Raw genomic sequence first — 22803 nt, 5'->3', positions numbered from 1 at the left:
GTTATAATGATCACCCTCACATTTCAGATTTGGAAACTCAGGCACAAAGAAATTAAATAATTTGACCAAAGCTATAAAATGAGATTTAAAACTTAAGTTCACCTGGCTCAAAAGTATGTGATCCTCCCTCTCCGCCACATGTCTGTAATAACACACACACTAAACTAGCATTTATTGAGTAATTATGATGTGCTGAGCATTGTTCTAAATCTGTTGCAGGAGTTAATTCATGTAAACCTCACAAAAACTCTATGAGACAGGTACCATTATTATCCTCATTTTATAGATCAGGAAGATAAGGTACAGAGAGTTTGAATAATTTGCTCCAAGTTATGGCTTATATGTGGTCATAATTCAAAAGTCTGGTCGTAGAGCCCTCATTCTCAACTACTGATCTGTAGAAGTGGCTGGTCTCTGCCCCTCCTTTCTCTGGTAAGAAACAGGAGACTTGTTCTCAACTACTGATCTGTAGAAGTGGCTGGTCTCTGCCCCTCCTTTCTCTGGTAAGAAACAGGAGACTTGGGCCGGGTGCGGTGGCTCAAGCCTGTAATCCCAGCACTTTGGGAGGCCGAGATGGGCGGATCACAAGGTCAGGAGATCGAGACCATCCTGGCTACACGGTGAAACCCCGTCTCTACTAAAAATACAAAAACTAGCCGGGCGAGGTGGCAGGCGCCTGTAGTCCCAGCTACTCAGGAGGCTGAGGCAGGAGAATGGCATAAACCCGGGAGGCGGAGCTTGCAGTGAGCTGAGATCTGGCCACTGCACTCCAGTCCGGGCAACAGAGCGAGACTCCGCCTCAAAAAAAAAAAAAAAAAAAAAAAAAAAAAAAAAAAAAAAAGAAACAGGAGACTGAAGGTTTAAGTGACTGTTTTCCCACAGCAGTAGTGGCAGCAGCAACAGAGTAAATCTTTCTAACGTCTGCTCTGTTAGGTACAGGGGTATCTATGTACATTGCGGGCTGTTAGAAACGCAGGGGCAAGTTAGATACGATCCCTGCTCACAGACAACCTTAAAACTTTTGGTGCAGAATGAATTCACATTTGAACTAACCTAAAGAGCTGAGACCAGAATAAAACAAAGCAAATTCAATTACCAAATAAAATAGTAAGTCTTTGAAATTAGGGAAGGGGTAAGGATACAAGACAAGCTTCTGGAAGACTAGCAATGTTCTATTGTTCTGTTCCTTGGCCTGGGTGATGGTCACATAGGTGTTTACTTTGCTATAATTCAATGACTATACATTCGAGTCTTGCTCACTTTTCCATATGTGTATATTTCACAATAGAAAGGTATAAAACAAACACAAATGTTAGGAGTATTAAAAAGGAAGTATCATACTTATTACTAGAAAGATCCATACACAACATTTAGTATACCTCCTGGGTTAAGCCCTAAAGATGTCATGAAAGATGTAAGGTTTTGGAAATTAGAGCTTTTGCAACTTTTTAATCATTATGCTGAAACATACAACGATCTTTGCTCTTTGTAGTAAATAAAATGCATTACTTAAATGTCTGTTTTACTTTTTTAAGTTAGCTAGTGTCTTGATTTAGCATTATTACAGGTACAGTCATAGGATCAGTTATAAAATTATAAGTGGGTAACAGCTCAACTGGAAACCAAGGCCTGTGTCCACCAGAATTAACAGGGAATTAACCTCAGGGGCACCCAAGTGTGTTTGCTGCAGTTCAAGTGTATCCTATGTTTCGTCTGGGAGCTGCTTGTTTTACTTTCTACTTGCTTACTAAGAAATTTGTTGGCAGGTTCTGACAAGGATAGCTCAACACTTGCCAACAGAAACATGGCAGGATTCAATGTGTGTGTTTCCTGTTATAAGTAAGAATGCCAGTTTGAGGCAAACAGGAAAACAATCTTTCCACTGGAAGGCAATTTAGAAGAATTTGCCTGAGCAAGATAATTGTTTTAAAGTAAGAAAATGGGGTGAAGTTAGCAACAACAACAAAAATAAATATATATTTTTTCTCTGAATGCTTCAAGTGAGATGAATCTTCTCACTGAGTCTTAATGTGGTGTTGAAAGTTACCTAGTGTTTTCACTCTTAGTTAAAATTATTTTATGTGTAACTTGGTTAGACAGGATGGTGAGCCCTCACCAAATGGAGGCCTCCATGACCTACAATGCCCTCCAATCACTTCCTAGGGAAGACTAGAGAAAAAAAGTTCAAAAAAATTATTTTTTAAACAAACAAACAACAAAAAATGCTCTCCAAAATTAATTTGGAATATGGAGAACAATGTAAGGAAAAGGTTCATTTTTACTGAGCAGAATACAGAAAAGAGAAAGGAAAAGATTAGCTGTTGTGAATCAAGGCTTCTGTTCCTTTTGCTGTCAACTCCAGGGAGCTTCAAGCATTCCAAGTCTGGAAAATAAAAAAGCTATGCTGCAGGCTTCAGGTTCTCTTTGTTACTCAGACAGCTGCTAATCGTCCTGCTGTGTTAGGAACCCACGAGACAATGCTGTAACATTTAGCTTTCTGACATCCAAAGAATCTAGATCAGTTCCCAATTAAACAGGTATTAATCACAAAGACTCTAAAAGCCAGGATGATAGATGCACCCAGTAAATCTTTGCTGTTGCCTTTACTTTTTCACACTCAGATTTCTACATTTACAGGCAGAAATACTTAAAAGCCTGCTCCTGAAACTTGACCAGTCAAAAACCTGGTTCATTACTTTATATCAGGTGCTTGATGATTTCCTACCTCTGAAAAGCCTTTCAGAAAGAGGTAAGACATTGATCATTCTGCTAAAAGAGCCTGTCTGCTTCAATAAATAGATCCACTATGGCTGTTGTCATCTTGACTTTTTAAGTGTGATAACTAATTCAGAAGTGTTGTGGCTTTGCCACTTGTTATAGGGAAATCCAAATCATCTGTGAAGTTAAAAAAAAAAAAAAAAGTCAGTGGATGAACCCAGAAAACATCAATGGGCAAAATATTAATATACTAGTAATACTAATGATCTTTTCCAACTCGGGCCAATCATCTTCAGGTCATGAACCTGATTAGAGTGAATGAATGAAGTATATTAAACCAGATAATAGAAAAGAGTATGTGTTGGATGAATCCTTCTGAATTCCATGTTTTGAAATTTATGTTGACGAAAGAGACTCAGTGTTACTTTTTCACCAATTTCCATTTCACAAGGGCATGAAGATAGCCTTATTTAACTCTGTCAAAGAGTATCATTTACAGCTTTTGTTATAAATAAGTGACTAGGTAATCAACCCCCAAACACACAAACAAATAGAAGTAATAATTTTCATAGCCAATATCTAATCACTATAATACACAATGAAGAGAAAAGCACCAACACGAGAGGCTCATATGACCTCAGAGGAAACCAACATTAGCTATTCTGAGTTATTAGAAATCTTTTTAAATTAGATTTCTATTTTTTATTTCTCAAGCTAACGGAACCCATGAGACAAGTACAATATTTGCAAGGTGCCAGCTCAAGGGGCTGAATTCCTTGGCTTTCAATGGAGCCTGAATATATTATAAATTACTCCGTCCTCATCACTATCTTAATGGTGGTCCACTGTCTTCCAAGTTGAAAGAGTTGGAAGTCAATAAATGTCACTTATGATATGAACACCTGTCGACTAAGACCTGGACTGAGACCAATTCCATTAACATAGTCATTCTATGGCTGCCAAATGGCCGGGCCTTGGACCACTTACGATATAGTCCCCATTCAAGGAGGTGACCTAAAGACAGAAAGGTCCAGAGTCCCATTAGTCATCTTCCAAGCCATCCAATTCTCCATCAGATATACTGTTGGAATGAGATACCTAGTTTTTTAATCATCATTTAGAAAGATCATGTGAGCTGCTCAAAAAAATGTCATGGTGATCATAAACTGAAGAAAGATGCTCTTTAGCATTGTTACCAGCCACTGTCCTTTAGACCTAAGAAATTATTTTTTAGCAACTTCTATTTCTTTCTCTTGTTGCCCTTAAAACACATAGGCAGAACAGAGGAAAAAATGAAAAATATTTCACAAAGTATAAATCATAGCATGAAATTGTAGGCTACCAATGATTCCTGACAAGGCCAGATAGCCATGGTGGTAAAAACTCAGTTGCAAATCAACGTGTTCTGTGCTATTTGGAATTTTTCCAAGTGCAAATGTTGCTTGCTTGGCTTAAAGCACAATGTCTAGGGGCTGAGAAGTGATGATCACGGACAGTAAACTAGAATGTTACAAGTAGGGGAGAGAGGCAGAAAGAGAAAGAGACAGCGAGAGAGAAACAGGAAGAAGGCCACTGGGGTGAAGTTCTGAGACTCCTCATCTTTCTTATTGCCAGTTTGGTTCTGCTGCATGGAAGTCTGGGGAAGTTCCAAACACAGGGGATCAAAATATTCTGAGGACAATATTCATGATCCATAGAATGCTGAGAAGGTGGGTTTTAGTATCACCTCAGGGAACCTCTGCTTTTTGTGTAGCCAAATCTTTCCTGCCCTGTTTCTTGCTTGCTATGTAGACAAGTGTAAGTAAGCACCTGGTGAGTGGAAAGAGGTGGGATAAAGACCTTTGGGTTAAATTACATTCGGAACATTTTCAGAACGCGTCCTACACAAATGGTCACCACGTGGTATGCTCTCTGAAAATGTGGCCATGAAATTAAATTCTTGCAGCCCTCATATTTGAAAATCTGTCTTTTTGGCAATTTTCTTAAAGGCTATGATACAGGTTAGGAACAGGATAATCATTTAGGAGAAGAGGTTTTAAGCTTGGAAATCTGCAACCCTAGAATTGTATTTTTATTTTACTTTTTATTTTTAGAGTATCAGCCAGAAACTAAGTTCTATGTGCTAGATAGTTTAAATATCTATAGGCATTATAAGAATGAGGCAGAAACAACTGAGCTATTAAATTTTAAAATGTTATTAAGGTCAATAGATAATCTTCAACCGGATCTGTGCTTGAGAATTCAAGATGACTTTAGTAGTCATAAGAAACAACAAAGAATGTATTAGGAAAGCCATTACTATTTTAGGACTTGTTTTTTGTTTTTGTTTTTTTAAAAAAAAGAAAGAGAGAAAACCAGGGGGTTCACAGCATCTCACAGGGACCTCCCTCATGAACACAATTTGCTGAAGTGTGAAATTCAGCATAACCGGCTCTGCCCACGGAAGTCAGTATTTAGTCCATTCCTATATACTGGAGGAGCTTATCAGAATTGCATCTCACCTAGAAATAGTTTTACAGCGTGATGTCTAAGAAAGACACTGGAGCAAGGCTCCTGCACACTATGGAGGAAGTTATTGGAAGTTAATGGAAGTTATTTTTTGTGTTTTCTGAAATAGGAAGAGGAAAAAGAAGTGGAGGGAAAGAGAAAATGCTACCCTCCAACAAACACGTACAGTTAAGGCGAATCCTTGAAGAGTTTACAGTGAGATTGAAAGGGCTTCTCACTGATATTTCTCACCAAACAATACATCTTTAGAGGATACGAGGATTTCTTAAATATATTGCCAGCCTCTGAGAGCCACACCTGAATTAATTGACTGTTCTGCACTGGAGTGTACAATGAAGGCCATAAACACAATATATGCTTCTTAAAATTTCTGTCCACTGCTCGTGGCTACAAAATGACACTTTCAGAGGGTAAGGTTCTGCTAAAGTTGTTCTCCTTGCTTCTAATATAAAACAAAACAATAAGAACCTTTATCACAAACCTCAATAATAACCCTATTCCTACTGTAAATGGAGAGAAATGAGATGATGTTAGCTCCAAGAATTTTCAAGTCTCTAAAAGCATTCTCCTAAAAAGTTTCCTAAAATCACACCCTCCTGGGAACCCTGTAGGACTGGGATTAGATTCAGTGGGTTTCAACATGAGCCTCATCAATAATTTTCAGATAAAAGTCTTTGGTTATCTTATTTCTTTATTTATCTTTAGATAAAAAGAAGCCTTTGATTACACTTGAGAGTACAGAGAACACTTGATCAAGCTTTCTGCTCGTTACATATTAAAAATCCCTGGCTTGTTTATACATGGGGTCCTAGCTTTGAAAAGAAACATGAACGAAGTTGTGCTCCTATTTAACTTCACATTTATGCTCAAAATATGCACTTATTTTACAAAAAAAAAAAAAAATAGGATTGATTCAAGAGGCAGATTTCCAGCTTGCAGTATGTCATCTAGAAAAACACAAACTCTCCAGGAAGTCATTGTAAGCTACCCTCTTTTCAGTGTTTGTACTAATGGATGGATCTTACTCAAGCTTGCAACACACTGTGAGCCTATTGGTCGCAGGTCACTATTTAGCACCCACTGAGAAGCTGAAGCTACATATTTAAGTCTTGTTTGTATGCACATGTCACAGACAAAAGGTTCCTGGATAAGAATTTTCAAAAAACTTTTCTGTCCCACAGACTTTATGAAAAGGATTTTTTTGAACGTGAGAGCCAAACTGCCTGAAAAATGTGTGTACTGGAAGATATGCATCAAAAAGGGGTGGACCATAGTGCTTTATTTTTTTCTCCACTTTCCCCTCCCAAGAGTAACAGCAAGAACAGAATAGTAATAGAGAAAATATTTCATGTCTCTATCATTTTACCCATGAAGTATTTTAGATAGATATCAGGGAGTGGCTCCTGTACTTTTTCATAACAAAACAAAACTCGAAAGATGGTCAGAGGAGAACCAGAGTACAGTTCGTTTAGATCAGGCCTACCAACGTGTCAGAATAGAGAAAGAAGAAATAGAATCTAAGAGTGATTGCTTCAGCTCTGTGTCTATATAGGTGGACATTTTGCTGACCGTTCAGCCAGATTCCCACAGTGCCCTGGGTGCCAGCCCTCACCTATGGAACCAAATCATTAGTGACATTTCCCAGTGAGGAAGCCAATGGGTTCACTAGGCAAGCGACCACACATACGGGCACCATCTCTCGTTTTTATCATTGCATTTTTAGGGGAGCCTGGGGAACCTCCTTCATTTCTAATTTTGGCAGAAGCAAAGAATGAGAAAGCATGAGTGCAGGTTGCGGGGGGAGTCGGGGGTGGAAAGGTGGACACTAGAAGAAGGCCCATTAAATAATAAGATATTTTTAATACTGACAGATAGACCAAAAGTTTGCTTATCTTGATAGATTAAAAGGTAAACCCTAAAAAAATCCTCACCAGTCTTTACCTGAAGACAACTTACAGCATATCCTCTTACTGTATACCCACATCACAAAAATGCCACAGGGATGCTGAGACTCAGAGGAATTCTCTACGTATTTGGGTGACATGGACAGGCATTTCCATTAGTCCCTGTAGATTTAAGATGTCTTAATGCAAGATTAGTCCTGCAGCCTGGCTTTTGGGTTTTCAAGGTGTTTAAAGGGGGGGGGGGGGGGGGGAAGGACTATTTAAAGACATCAGCAGGGGGTTAATGGAAGCTTTGATAAAATTTCTCTGGATCTTTTCATTGATGTTCAATTGCAGACTGCTTTCTGGAGACCTGTCTGGCTCCTCTGGGGAGACAGTAATTAATTGAGCCAGTTGGAGTGGCAACTAGATAATTTAGAAGCCCACCGGAAACGCTTGCTAGTCCTGCACTGCCCATTTCTCATCTCAGCCAGGCACTTATTTTTTAAATCTCTTGATGGCTTCTCCAGAGGGTGTAAAAGTCGGTGGTTAGTGTTCGATGGAACAAGCACAACACTGAGAGATGAGAAACAAATCAGAATTAGGCTGTCAAGTGATTGCTGGTGAATGAATTTCCCTTCTTACAAATGAACATGCATATATCTTTCTGTAGGAGCAGAGGGAAAGGACTCAGGAAAAAATAGCCTTCTCAGTCCTGGGTGTATCAATAAAGACTTCATTTTCTTAGAGTGGAATATTCACATCTTTTTAGAAAAAAATGCAATCTAACGTTTACTTATATGCAATAATTACCACTACGCTCTATAGACATACTATTTGTCTGTGCTGTTCAGTCAACCTTGAAAAGTCGGATAATTTAGTAGGCTCATTCGTGAGGCTGTTATTTTTTTTCCTACTCACCAGGGCGTGTGGCACCCACCCTGAATACAAATTCACAGACACTGGTGCCACACACAAGAGGCTGTGCCATTGTATATCTGCTGGTTTATTTTATTTTTAATTATGATCATAGTTAGTGAGTATGCTTATTAATTATAGTAGTAGCAACAGTATTCTGGAAATGAAATTCTTTTCAGTATAAGGTTAGAACCAAGAGACTGTTTCTTAAAAAAAAAAAATACAGTACCGCATGTTTTTTTTTAAATGTGCATTTCATAGGCCTTATGAAGTAAACCAGGATCCCATGGCTAGACCAGAGCTGTTAATGAGAAAACCACAGCCTGGCTCCTCTGAAGCTCATTGTGTGCTTGCTTGGGCCTATTAATTGCCAGGCACAGAAAGGACTCTCCAACCAGCTACCATTCCCTACTAACAACTGAGGATGTGCAAACGACATTTCAGCAAAATCTCTCAGTGGAATTGCTTTGCTGTCTGTTCGAAGGACTTTAAAAAGAGTCTTTAGAAGGAGTTCTTCATTTTATAGATTTCACTAGTGCCATCATTTGTTTTTCCTTTAAATTTCTTAGGGGTAAGGAAAAATAACATGATTTACTGGAGATCAAAGGCAAGCATGAAATCATCTCAGAGAAAAGATAAGGCACAGGAGCAGAGCATAGAATTATTATTATTCTTATTATTTTGAGATAGACTTTCACTCTGTCATCCAGGCTAGAATGCAGTGGCAAGATCTCAGCTCACTGCAGCCTCCGCTTCCCAGGTTCAAGCAATTCTTGCATGCCGCAGCCTCCTGAGTAGCTGGGATTACAGGCATGCACCACGACACCCGTCTAATTTTGGTATTTTTAGTAGAGATGGGTTTTCGCCATGTTGGTTAGGCTGGTCTTGAACTCTTGGGCTCAAGTGATCCACTCGCTCAGTCTCCCAAAGTTCTGGGATTACAGGCGTGAGCCGCTGCACCAGGCTAACATAGAATTATTTAAAAAGAAGACTGCTGCCAGCAATGATAGGACCTAGGCAATAGTGTGAAGAATGCATACTTTAAAGAAAACCAGAATATCAGTGAAGCATGTCCCACATAATCCATTTAAATCTGAGTGCCAAGGGGAAAAGATTTATGGCTCAAGAAAGCAAAGTTATGACTGAAATCCTAATTATTTTAGTTAATTTTTTTTTTCTGAGTCAAAACCTTTACAAAATAAGGTGTCTTGCCAAATGGAAAGATTGTTTCAAATGTGAGATTTACCTACATGTTACCCATCACATCCTTTGCCAAAACAATTTTCCACCAATGATACCAGTATTTCAGTATCTTCTCAACCTGGTGTCTTATTGGTCTCATTTCTTGATTTAGTACTCCAGAGCTCAGATCAGCAAACATTTTGTGTCAGCAGTGAGACAGTGCCTAGGTTCGCTTTCCCGGACATTTGCTCTCCCTTGCAGCTACTTAACTATGCCACTGTCACGTGAAACACTCTTATACAATGTATGAACACGAGTGGGAATTTGTTCCAGTAAAACTTTATGAATGCCAATACTTGAATTTTATACTTGAATTTCCAAATGGCACAAAATATTATTCCTTTTTTTATTATGTTGAACCCATTAGAAATATAAAAGCCAATATTTGTGGGCTGTCCCAGTCTGAAGGACTGGATTTGGCCCTTGGGCCATAGCTTGCTGACCCCTGCTTTAGGGCACTAAAAGAAGCCAACATTTGTGCCTTAAAAATACCATCATTTGGCCAGGCGAGGTGGCTCACACCTGTAATCCCAGAATTTTGGGAGGCTGAAGCAGGCGGATCCCTTGAGGTCAGGTATTTGAGACCAGCCTGGGCAGCATGGAAAACCCCATCTCTACTAAAAAATACAAAACTTAGCTGTATGTGGTGGCACTCGCCTGTAATCCCAGCTACTCAGGAGGCTGAGGCATTGAGAATCGCTGGAACCTAGGAGGCAGTGGTTGCAGTGAGCCGAGATCACATCATCTCATTTAGGTTTAGTATTCCAATACAATTCTCAGAATCAGCAGCAATGTGCTTTCTGGTTGTCCCTTTCATCTCAGACCACATCTCAGGTTCACTCCAGAGGTGCCCCTCATACCTAACCATGGGCCAGAACCACTCACTGTCACGATTTGTCTTTCAACACCTTCGTTTCAGGCCAAACTGGACTTCCCAACATCTCATCTTTCTCCCTTGTCCTTTCTGCTTTTAGGGATAATTATGCAATAGTCCTGTTATCTGACAATTACATTTATCTCAACATAGTCAGAGGCAGAATTTTATATACCGAAGCTGAAGAAGTTTGTATGGGCCCTTTCTGAAGCTCTGTTCCTGGTCTGATATTTGTAATTTTGTAGGGTTTTATTGTTTCACCCTTAATCACACAAAAGTTGTTTAAGTTTTAAACTCCACCAAGTCTGGCTCCGCCATGCCTACAGCATATTACCTACATCGATTGCTGTAAGATTTTCCCCTTTCTCCCACCATTTTCTTGAAGCTTTCCTCTTACTATCTAGAAGACAGGTAGCAATTATACCCAGTGGGGATGAGAATTCCCACTGTTCTCCATTATCCCACTCAAATCACATAATACATCTAATTAAAAGATGGCAGAGAGAGAAAGAATGGGAACTTACCAGTTGAGTAATAAAAGACAGTGTGCCTCTTATACTTAGTTATTATCTTTTCTTTATTCATTATTTTGGTTTTATTAAATTTATCATTACTTGACAAAGAGTTAACTGATTTGTTTTTACTGTAAATAAACGTTAGTCAACAAACAGATGGAACTGTATGACTACATGTTGCAGAGTGGCATTATGATGAGGTGTAATGCCACTTTATTGCTTTTTTTTGGTTTTTATTTATTTATTTTTATTTTTTTGCATTCAGTGCTTAATTGTCAAACCCTAGAGAACAAGGCCAACCTAATAAGCAGCACCAGTTCATCTGATGGCAAAACAGCTACAACAGGGATTCATGAGGGGTCTTGAAATGCCCTTTATAACTGCCTGTTCTCTGTACAGAACTGTAATGGGAGCATCATGCTCTCAGCATGGGGCAGTGAAGCCAGAGAAATGTGGAATCTTCCCTGTGTGTTGAACCATAGGCCAGCTCAAGCAAAGGCCAGTTGGCTATGGAACCCTGAAGTGGTGGGCACTGCTATGAAGTCTGTTCTTAAAAACTATTGCTAGAACAGAGTTTTTCAGCCTTAGCACTATGGACATTTTGGACCAGAAAATTCTTCATTGCAGGGGTAGGGGATGCTGTGTTGTGAATTATGAGATGTTTATCAGCATGCCTGGTTTCTACCCACTAGATGCAACAGCACCAAAAAATTGTCTCTAGACATTGCCCATTAGGGGTAGGAGCAGAAACCACCCGCAATGTAGAACAACTGTTCACTATCTTAGTGTTTTTCCCTGACAACGTAAATACCTTGGCAGGGCGAGGAATTGGAGAGATGGAGGGCAGACAGAATTCAGGTGATAATTCTGCTGAAGCATTTTTAGAGTGTTTTCCCACTCTTAGAATTGCATTGAGAGACCATTTCTAAACATGTTAGAAAAATAAGCCTTACTTCTTCAGGTTCATAGCTCAAGGTTACATACTTAGAATCATAGACTTTTGAAACAGAAAAGATCTTAGAGATTAGCTAGTTTAAATAATTATGTAATTCATCAAATATTTTAAATCCTCCAAACTAAGCATGCTACAGATGTTTGTTTGTCACTAGGACACCATGGCTGTGCTAGAGAGATGACCAGATCTTTCCATTATGAAGTATCTAGAACAGCATCACATGCAAAGTAAAAATCAAAAATGGACATCACTGCCTCTGGGTGCAATTTGGGGTGAGGAGAGAACACCATTCATGGGGGTTGGGTCTATAATGATTTAAAACACCAGTGTATGGTCCAGCCTCATAGCTAGAAAACCAAGCAAAGGCGACGGGAGATGAATGGCAAGAAACGATTCAGAGATATTAAGGTACTGCTGGCTGCCATCGCAGACTTTTTAACAACAACAACAACAACAAAAATTCACAGGTCTGTTGCTTGTTCAGAAAACCATGTTTCATTTACACAGCATTTCTCCCTCCTGGTGACACATCCTGTATTCATTTGCCTGATGGCCCACTTAAGTAAAAGTAAACCCAAGGAAAGCCATCCAGAAAACAAATCACCCAGCAGTCTGCTTATCCATTTTTCATAAACATCAGGACTATCTGCTTCTAAACAAAAGACAAAACAGTTGCTACAGGATGAAAGATGAAGGAAAGTGGAATCTCATTTTGTTCCTTTTGGTCTGTAATGTAGAAAAGTAACTTTTGGGGGAGCTCCAAGAGCTTCCTCTTCTCCAGTTTTACTGGGTACAACTTCACCTGGAATAAGTAACACCCCCAGCCTTACTCTTTTCCCACCTCTTCCCTTCATTGTTTCTGGCATGGGGGTGAGGCTGGGAGTGACTCATCTCATTAGAGAATTTGGGAGAAGTACTGTGTCCTCAGCTCCACCCACTCTCAGACCTGCCTATCTGCCTATCTGCCTACCTCCCTGCCTGCACAGTGTCCTTCCAATAACCTTAGCGGTGCAGGCCGAGAGCCTGCAGTTAGCCAGCTGGGCTGCAAGTGTCACTAAAGCAAGCCTTTTTGGCCACAGATAGAAAGTTCACATCCTTCCATCAGCTTATCAGCAAAAAGCTGAGAGACATTCAGATTTCCTTTGTCTTCTGTGTCAACTGGTTTTCAACCCAGAAGGGGAGGGAAAGGGTGTTTATTAACCCCCTAAGACCTCAGGAGTAAGATTTGTGTTAGGATTGTTTAAATAACCTTGTGAGAACACAGGCCCATTCACACCACATTCTACAATTAAATGATCAAAGCCCAGTTAAATCTCCATCTCCATGCCCAGATACTCACATAATCTGGTCTCACAAATGGGGAGAATGCCAAGCTGAATACATGAACGCTATTCATTATCTCCTAATTTTAAAGGAAAGCAACTTTCTACTTTCAGGAGTAGGATTCTCCCTGGTTTTCAGTACTGGCTCGGACATTAGCATGGATGAGTCACCTCACCTTCATGGAGCTGCTCCTCAACTCTTAAAGTCTCAAGGGCAGTGAACATAGGACTCAAAAATTCTAGCAGGTTTTGCGTGATCGACTTGATTTATTATTTTTAACATGTTACTGATGAGAGAAAGAACTCTGTGAAAACAGAGCAAAGATGGAGAACCACTAACTTTTGGGGCCTCCGGGTGCTAAATGCTAACGTTCATTAATTCTATGTATTCCTTATAGAGTGAGACATCACTGCCTATAGTGGTCCTCAAGGAATTTAATTTAATGAAATGATAGGAGCAATTGCAATTAGAATATAATTATGTGTATGTAAATATGCTTAGGGGAGCTTTGATAGAGTTTACGGTTGCTACATTCACCCAGAATTTTGGTCTACATTATTAATTTGCACTACTACAAAGAAAGGGTTTGTTAATCAAAGATAAACTATCCTGATGATTTGAATTAGAGAACTTCAAATTACGGTAGGATAATGAAGCAGTGCTCCGCACATATACAATTCTCTACTAAGTGAAAGCTTTCTGGCTGGCCACATAGGAGGTCTCCTTATTGAAAGATTTATTTTTAATTTTGAACAGCTTCCCAGCATTACCCTTCATGAAAATTAAAATAAGGAGCTGGAATTTTGTCCTGTTCAGCAAACCTCCTGGCAGGACTACATCCCATGGCAAAGAAAACCTTACTGTGTCAGACTAATTCTCTGTCCGCTTTCCTCCTAAATCTAGAAGAATTATACCTACATTCAAAATAAAACTTCACCCCACCCCACTCTGCCCCCGGAAATGTTTTTGCACATTTTCTTCTTTTGGAGGATTTTAGTGTGTCTCCTTTGAGGTCTCTGGACCTTTTGCCCAGGTAGATGTTGACATAATTTCTTGGCTCAAATCTCTAGGTGTACAGGGAGTCACAGAAATCTCCTGTCCTCAGCATGCCTCCCACAGGCTTTTCTCTGCCAAGGAGAATGACTTCACCTTTTACAGATGAGGCTCCAAAAATCCATCCCCAATTTTAATTCGGTTAAGAACATGATGCAGTGCTTGCGAATGAATAGCCAAAAAGGTAGAAGAGGGCTGCATGTAAGAATACTGATTGGGTCATCAACCAGATTCTCCAGACGGTGCCGAAATCGTTCTGCACTGCATCAGCCCCTAATCCAGAGAGACCACTGGCACCGATGCGTGTTCCCAGGATCTGTATGTAATATTTCCATTGCGTTCTTCCAAAAGAGAACTAATAAAATGTTGGCAATCACAGAGTACTCATGTTTCTAGCAAAAACTCCTAAATCATACTAGTCTTTGTAGAAAAATAAAACTAATGACCACTAACAGTGTTCACAACCTAAAAATACAGAATTAAAAGACAAAGGTCTAGCTGGATGACCTGTTCACATTAGGTATTTTAAAAGACTGTTCACGTCTGTAGAGCTGAAGATACATTCCGGTAAGACTCGCCATTCTAGCCCCTGCTCAAAACCTTCCCCAAGTCTTAACTTTTTTTTTATTCCAAAGAGTTCAGGGCAAAATGGAAAAATAATGGCTTTGGATTGGGACGCTGGAATAGTTTTCACTTATAGGATCAATTAGTACAGATATTTTACTAAACTATTGACTGCACTTACTGAAACATTCATTTAAAAGAAAAGTGCAGTTAGAGGCGATAGGATTGCTGGCAATTTATAATCCTTTTCTGGCAATGTTTTCTATCCCAAGAGCCTCACAAAGAATAAGCCACAGTTCTGTTTCCCTTCTCCTCCCTAACTCTCTAGAAATAAAAAAAAGCTGGCAATGTAAAACTCCTGGAGGGGTGGTAACTTTCAGGGAAGGAATACAGATGAGTAAGTCAGAAGTGAAAGCCTAGAAACCTAGATTTTCAAAATATTTGATATTCAGGATTTCATGACAGTTCTGCGATTAACTCAGTAGAAACACTTCATGAACAGGAAATGTTTTCTAGTCATCTGTATTAGCAGAAAGTGATATAGGAATTGGAGGAGACTGGCCGCCCCACCCTCCCAGCCCCCACGTCAATCATGAAATCAACTATAAAAGTCGCTGCAATCACGCCTGTAATCCCAGCACTTTGGGAGGCCGAGGTGGGTGGATCACGAGGTTAGGAGTTCGAGACCAGCCTGGTCAATATGGTGAAAACCCGTCTCTACTAAAAATACAAATAAAAATTAGCGAGGCATGGTGGCACGCGTCTGTTGTCCAGCTACTCAGGAGGCTGAGGCAGAAGACTTGGTTGAACTCGGGACACGGAGGTTGCAGCCGAGATCACACCCCTTGCACTCCAGCTTGGGCGACAGAGTGAGACTTTGTCTCAAAAAGAAAAAAAGAAAAAAGTAGCTGCAAAACTATTAAGTGTCTTAAAGTAAACTTTGTTAACTACAGACATAAAGATGTACATGGAGGTTCTAGTATAGGTCCATCTAGATCATTTATAATATTTTACATTAAAGCATAAGCTCAAAACTATTGCTGCTAATGCTTTCGTTAGAAAATATAACAAATACCAATAGAGCACTCTGTATTGGTAAAAATAAATTTTATAACTGTACATAATCTATAAGTGCTCCGATGTCCAGCCATGGACATTATAATTAAAATGACAGAGATGAATCCCATCCAGCATGGAGTGACTCAGCTCCCTGCAACCTCTGACTGCTGGGCTCAAGCAATCCTCCCACCTGAGCCTCCTGAGTAGCTGGGACTACAGGTTTGCACCGCCATGACTAGCTAATTTTTGTATTTTTTTGTAGAGATGGGTTTTCATCGTGTCACCCAGTCTGGTCTTGATCAAACTCTCAGGCTCAAGTGATCCACCTGCCTGCCCTGGCCTCCCAAAGTGCTGGGATTACAGGTGTAAGCCACCGTGCCCAGCCCCTAAGTATCTTTTATATTATAACACAGCTCCCAGGCTTACTTGGTTCTACTTCAATTATAGCAATTTATTATCATTCATTATTTTAAGCCTTTTCTCTATATACATTCAGATTATACAATAAAGTAGATTCAATTCCTACCTGCTTGGTTGGTTGTCACAGTGACAGAAACTGATTGGTCTGGGCTAGGGTTATATTTGGACACTCCATTCACAGCCCAGATTTCAAAGGTGTAATTGGTATGAGCTAGAAGGTCGGTGATGGAGACTTTGGTGGTCTTCAAGCCATTCTGCTGTGGGGTATAGTGGACCCCACTTCCACAGGGTCGGCACTTGCTGGGGTCACCAGCTCCACATTTCTTGCATACCACATTGTAGGAAATGTCCTGGCGGCCACCTGTATTCTGAGGGCTACTCCATTCCAAGTTCACAGATGTCTCGTTGACATTTGAAATCAAGTTCAGGGGAGCAGATGGTGGACCTGGAGAAAGAAAACCACATCATCACACCAAGAACCGAAATATTCTTTTGGAATCTCTCAGGGCTTGTATTATTTTCTGCAGCTCTCCAAAGTAAGGCAAACCCACTTGGAAAGCAAAAAGCAAATCAAGCCAGCATAAAAGATCTTTTAAAAGAACAATATAATAGAAGGCTGTTACGTAAGTGTCATTCTCTTTCCTGCGCAAACAAACAAGGCATCGGTTGTCACTTTGAGATGTGAGGCAACTCTCCAGCAAATGGGCTCCAAGCCCAGGCTTTCCCTCTGAAGTGGCAGAAAAATATCATAATTTATCTAGTTTCCATCTTATCATCTAAAAAAGCGAAAGTGATTCTAGTTCCCAGGGCTGTTGTGAGACTCTGATAAATTAATAGTTATACACCACTTCTGAAGATAAACTATAATTCCTAAGTACAGCATGTCATCAATAGCAAATAAAATTAACAGAACTGTAGAGATGTGCCTCTGCAGTTCAACATGGCAGTGGAGGGTTAAGCTGTTGATGGGTAATTAGTAGGAACTGGTTTAACGCAGTTGCAGAGCTGTTGAAGATAGAGCTGTGGAGAGATGGCAGGGGTTTTGTTCAAGGCTTCCAGACCCCTCCTCCTGCCCTTTAACTTATGCATTCCCACCAACATCAAAGAGTTTCTGAAATATGGGTGATGACAGTGGTTGTTATGAAACAGAACAACTGATCATCAACAACATAATGGATGGTTAAAAAATAATATTAATAATAAAAAATAAGACTGTAGATCATGATGAAACTCTTGTTTCTTGATGTAGATTCATAGATTCCTTTTTTTTTTTGGTGATAGAGTCTCGCTCTGTCACCCAGACTGGAGTGCAGTGGCGTGATCTCAGCTCACTGCAACCTCCGCCTCCTAGGTTCAAGCGATTCTCATGACTCAGCCTCCCGAGTAGCTGAAAATATAGGTGTGTGCCACCACACCCGCTACCTTTGGCAGGGTTTGGCCATGTTGGCCAGGCCAGTCTTGAACTCCTGATCTCAAGTGATTGGCCCACCTTGTCCTCCCAAAGTGCAGGGATTACACGTGTGAGCCATTGTGCCCGGCAATGATTGGTCTTAATACGGCAAAAAAATTGTGACACAAACTGCCTTCAAGTGGAAGAATCAGGCTGGGAGAAGGCAGAGGGAATTTTCTGGGTCTGAACCAGTTCCAAAGGCTTAAAAGGTAGCTGCGACACTCAAATGAGACATATCTACTCAGTTTGACAGTTGGAAAGCTATTTCTTTCTTATTTCAGTCTTCCAAGAGATGAGCAAAATTAGTTTTTTGTTTGTTTGTTTTGTTTTTTTGAGACAGAGTTTTGCTTTTGTCACCCAGGCTGGAGTGCTATGGCGCAATCTCGGCTCACTGCAACCTCTGCCTCCCGGGTTCAAGCGATTCTCCTGCCTCAGCCTCCCAAGTAGCTGGGATTACAGGCACCCGCCACCATGCCCAGCTAATTTTTGTATTTTTAGTAGAGATGTGGTTTCACCTTGTTGGCCAGGCTGGTCTTGAACTCCTGACCTCACGTGATCCACCCACCTCGGCCTCCCAAGGTGCTGGCATTACAGGTGTGAGTCACCATGCCTGGCTGCAAAATGAGTTTTAAGAAAACTTTGAGGTTTCTTGATCACTGTTATCTATACTACTTCTAATGTAATTGGAATGACTACTTTGCAGGAAATTAGTACAAGTTTCTCAGGAAAAGAAAGTTAACAGGAGGCTTGCATGAACTTGGATGAGCTTTACCTAGTCTACCACAATGAAACTTACTGTTCCAAAATGGCTGTTGAGATAGAATTGGAAAAGGTAATCCATAAATAAGGAATTATATTTAATATTTATTACTTAGCTTGCAGTGATTAATGGCCAATTACATTTTTAGTGGTAACATTTAATAAGGGTAATTCACTCTCCTTCTCTCTTTATACCACTTATTGAAGACTTTATTTTAACAAGGTAAGCAGGTCTTCCCAAACTCCCCTCGGGACTAATTACCAACAACCTCTTTAAGCATTAAGATCAGCTCCCCATCCTTGCAACTTAAAAACATGCAAACCTTTAAAACATTTCACAAAAGTATTGTCAAATTTGTATTAAAGGTAAGATTACTTCACAGAAGTCCTCAGAGAGAAAATACAAATTTCTTTCTTGTTTAGATTTCAAAACTGCATTTACAGTTTTTAGCATGGTAACTGGAATATAATGACAAATGAATGCTTCTTGAATAAAGGAAGTACATAAAATCACCGACTCTAAGAGCCACATAGGATGTTAAAATCATTTGGACAAATACCCTTATTTTAAAGACGAGGAAGCTGAGATCTGGAAAGTAAATCTAATAATACTAAAAGTTCATGCAATCTAATTAGTGACAGAATTTGACTGAAATCCAAAAGTACTATCTGCCATTTGGAGTTATTTTTATTCCACCATGTGTTCCTCACTAAAGGTATAATGATAACAAAATGAAAAATTTCAGCCACAGTTTGAGAAGGCAAACATGGAGAAGGCAGTTCGCTATCTTCAGCCCTGTTTTAATTCTGTAATGCTTGCCACCATAGTGAAATCCATTACCAGTCTGCAGCTGAAGCTGACCATGGCTTGGTTTATAAAATGGGTCAGTCATTGGTTCTTCTTTTGCTGTGGCTTCCAGGGTTAAATAAGAGTGACTCTGAAATCCATTAACCTCCTTGCCAAGGTTCCTGGTCCACTTTCACATGGGAAAATGTGACACAATGAATCAAGCACCACAGAAGCAAAAAGTCAGTAATTAGTATGTACGACGGGGCATGGCAGTGTCGAAACAGAGAAGAAATGGAGCAGAAAACTAAATGGTTACAGGACTCAGAGATACAGCACTGCCACGTGGAAAAAAAATTATAAAGATGTTGCAGGATTTCAAAATGGAGGGCTGGCACAAAAACACATGCTAACCTAGGGCAGCCTTCTTCCTGTGGGCAGCGATTCTGAAAGAAGGCTCTGGAGTGGATGCTGAAGACTAAGAATCAGGCAAACTCAAGTTCAATGCTGGTGAATTGTACTGCGTATGTTTTATGCTCTGCTATCACAGAGAGTGACAGCTTTGTGGGGACATCATCGCTGCCTCAAAATTGGAGTATAACGAAGTCATATGATAGAGTGGAAAACAAAGTATAGAAAATCCATCCAATATGACGACGATGTCGGTCTGGAATAAAACCTGGGAGAGGACACATGCTTTACAAATTATAATCATAATGGTGGTATGCTGTGCTTGTGGGATTGTGGTTTCTGTTTTTTTAAACTCCTGCCAATTAAAAGATGATACATATATAAGTGTGTTTCTCATTTAAAGGGAGGGCCCATCTCCTCTTTAGGAATAAAAGTATTCTATTCTCAAGACAATGAGAAACAAATATGGACTTGAATACAGCCAAAAGCCAATCAGAGCCTGGAGTTACAGTGAACGGCAACATCTTCGTAAACAATTACCTACTGAGATAGCTAAAAAGAAGAGAAAACTGGTATTCTGAGTAACCTGAGCTCTCTTTTAATAAATACAAGGCATCCAGAAGTAAAAAACCTAACTCCGATGATTTTTTCTTTCATTTATGTAAGTATTGTGTCTGGCTATTTAGAAGCAATTAAATTTCTGACACAGTGATTGCCTTTGTCATCAGAAATATGTCCACCTGCGAGTAAGTCTCCAATTACAAATATGAGGTTTATAACAAAAAGGGCTAACTGTTCTACTTGTTCTAATTTTCTAGTCTCCACACCTGAATCAACCCTATTGCGTACACACACACATCAGGTAGCTTGAGGGTCACTGTGAATGGCAGGATTTTACTGTTTTCAAAACTACCACTACTAGCCTCAGTATAGGACTGACATAACACCAGTCCTTATGCTTATGGCATTGTTTGACATTTCAGTTCCTTATTTCCTTGCCCGCTTTGTTTGTAACATATAATAGTGTCTTGCTACTTACACACCATTCCATGTCTGTTTCTATCAACAGTATACGTGCTCCTCAAGAATTGATGTCTTGGTCAGGCGCAGTGGCTCACACCTACAATCCCAACACTTTGGGAGGCCAAAGTGGATTACCTGAGGTCAGGAGTTTAAGACCACCAGCCTGGCGAACATGGTGAAACCCCCGTCTCTACTAAAAATACATTAAAAAAGAAAAAAAATAGCCCGGAGTGGTGGTACATGTCTGTAGTCCCAGCTACTTGGGAGGCTGAGGCAGGAGCATTGCTTGAACCTGGGAGGCAGAGGTTGCAGTGAGCCAAGACTGCACCATTGCACTCCAGCCCGGGTGACAGAGCAAGACTCTGTCTCAAAATAATAATAATGATGATAATAATAATAATTGATGTCTTTACCACTTCCCGTTTTCTACCACGGTTCTTCATTCAGAAATCTCAGAACATGTTTGATCAGTCAATGAATGAATGAATGAAAAACTAACGAAGTCCTTTAATGAATCTTATACCCACCTACCTGCAATGTTATGAAGTGTGTGAATTATGCAGCCTTCTCTGAGCCAAAGCTGTACTAGTCAGCTTTTCACATACAGATTCATTAGCTTTATACCTGTGAAGTAGTAACTTGGTGTAACTAGTTTATTTCAATTTCCTCTTTTTTTCATTGTTTAGAATTACCTTGGAAAAAGTAGAAAGGGCTATATATAAAATATTAGTGGTTACTTCTGCTGGGAGGGATTGTGAATCATTCATTTATTCAAAAAACATTTATTGTGCATCTAGTGTTTATCACCTGCTTTAGAGGAGAGAGAAAAAATATTCTTATTCGTTTTGATAACTTCCTGATAGTTGCCTAGATAGTTGCAGGAATGGATAGGGAACCTAGGGGAAAAGGCAGAGACTCAAGGAAACTAAATAGGGATTATATGTACAGTGGATGTCAGAGCAAGCACCTGCCTTGTCCTGTTTTTACAGCTGTGTAACCAGTGATGGCTGGGAATTTGAAATGTGGGTTCTACCAAATAAGGTTTTATCAAATTGGGATTGGTTATTACACTTTTCTTCCTCCACCGCGATTTCAGGTGGTGATTTACTCAGACATGAAAACTTTATCTCTGGGGAAAACCTTATCTCTGAAGAAGCTTAATTTTAACATTTCTAAAAGTAGACAGGTATTTTCCTTATTAGTCTTTATGGAACTACAGCTTTTGCCTTTAATTTTAATTTTTTCACCCAAATTAAGACATTCTAAAATATTAGATTGGTGCAAAAGTAATGGTGGTTTTTGTCATTACTTTTAACGGCAACTACTTTTGTGCCAACCTAATATGAATTAATCAAATGCGGAAGTGTATTTAAGGGAACATAAACATCCTTCCTTTACATTTTTGGTTGTATTTGTAAATTTCTCAAGAAATTCACATATGAAATTCACATATAAGCCTGGGATTCTCTCTGTGCCTCCACCCAAAAATCAAAATAGTATGTTCAACTATTTTGAAGTTTTCATATTTAGTATGCCCTTTACATTTGTAATATAATTTAGTGGCACAGATATTAATGGTAATCCCAGAAACAGAAGTCAAATGAAGTAATCTTTAGTTTATAAATCTCTTGCACAGGGGCCAGCATAATTTCTCTGTAAAGAAATTTTACGATCTGGCCAGAAAGTAAATATTTTAGGCTTTATGGGCCATCTGCTCCCTGTAGCAACTACTCAACTCTGTTATTCTATCTCCAAAGAAGCCACAGACAATACCTTAACAAATGAGCATGACTGTGCTCCAAGAAAACCTACTTGCAAAACTAGGTGGCAGTTAAAATTGACCTTCAGAGCATTTCATGCTATTGAAAACATGATGAAAGCAAGGCATCTTCTTTCTAGGAAGATGCTCTCTGGCACCCTCGGAATTCTGCACATAATTCTAGGAACTAAAAGCATACCCTGAGCCTATCTAAAAAGCTCAGTCCAGGAACTCCTATTTATATAGCCCAGGTAACAACTCTGGCTGCTAAAGCCCAAGTTAGACCTACCTTTATTGACTAAGGAAGGAATAAAATGAGACATATGGCTTATTTCTTGAGTTTCTCATTGCTTTGAAAGAATTGGGCACTGAATGTCTTGCCATTGTAGATAGAGTTAATGAACATCCATTCACTTTACTGGTGTGAAATACTTTCTGCATTACACAGCAGGTACCAGAGAAAGGTGCTACCATGGGTAATTATTATTTTCTAGTGGGATGTCACCTCATATTCAGTTTACAGGAGTTTGACAGTATTAAGCCCCAAAGAAACTATAGCCACATTATAGTAGATATATAGGA

The 22803-nt window shown here is 39.7% G+C and overlaps 1 protein-coding gene across 2 annotated transcripts in view; it reads right to left on the bottom strand.

The window, feature by feature from the left end:
- EPHA4 (EPH receptor A4) overlaps nucleotides 1–22803 on the bottom strand; it is a 156215-nt gene that overhangs the window by 47979 nt on the left and 85433 nt on the right. For both annotated transcript variants that reach the window (XM_033230074.1, XM_033230073.1), the window contains exon 5: nucleotides 16139–16477. In XM_033230074.1, coding sequence (XP_033085965.1) covers nucleotides 16139–16477 — 339 coding nt within the window. The remainder of the gene's footprint in view (nucleotides 1–16138; nucleotides 16478–22803) is intronic.

The sequence above is a fragment of the Trachypithecus francoisi genome, unplaced genomic scaffold (genome assembly GCF_009764315.1).
Source record: "Trachypithecus francoisi isolate TF-2019V2 unplaced genomic scaffold, Tfra_2.0 Lachesis_group13, whole genome shotgun sequence".
In the NCBI taxonomy this organism is placed as follows: Eukaryota; Metazoa; Chordata; class Mammalia; order Primates; family Cercopithecidae; genus Trachypithecus; species Trachypithecus francoisi.
The sequence above is the reverse complement of the archived record's forward strand: the minus strand, read 5'-3'. Positions and strand labels throughout refer to the sequence as shown.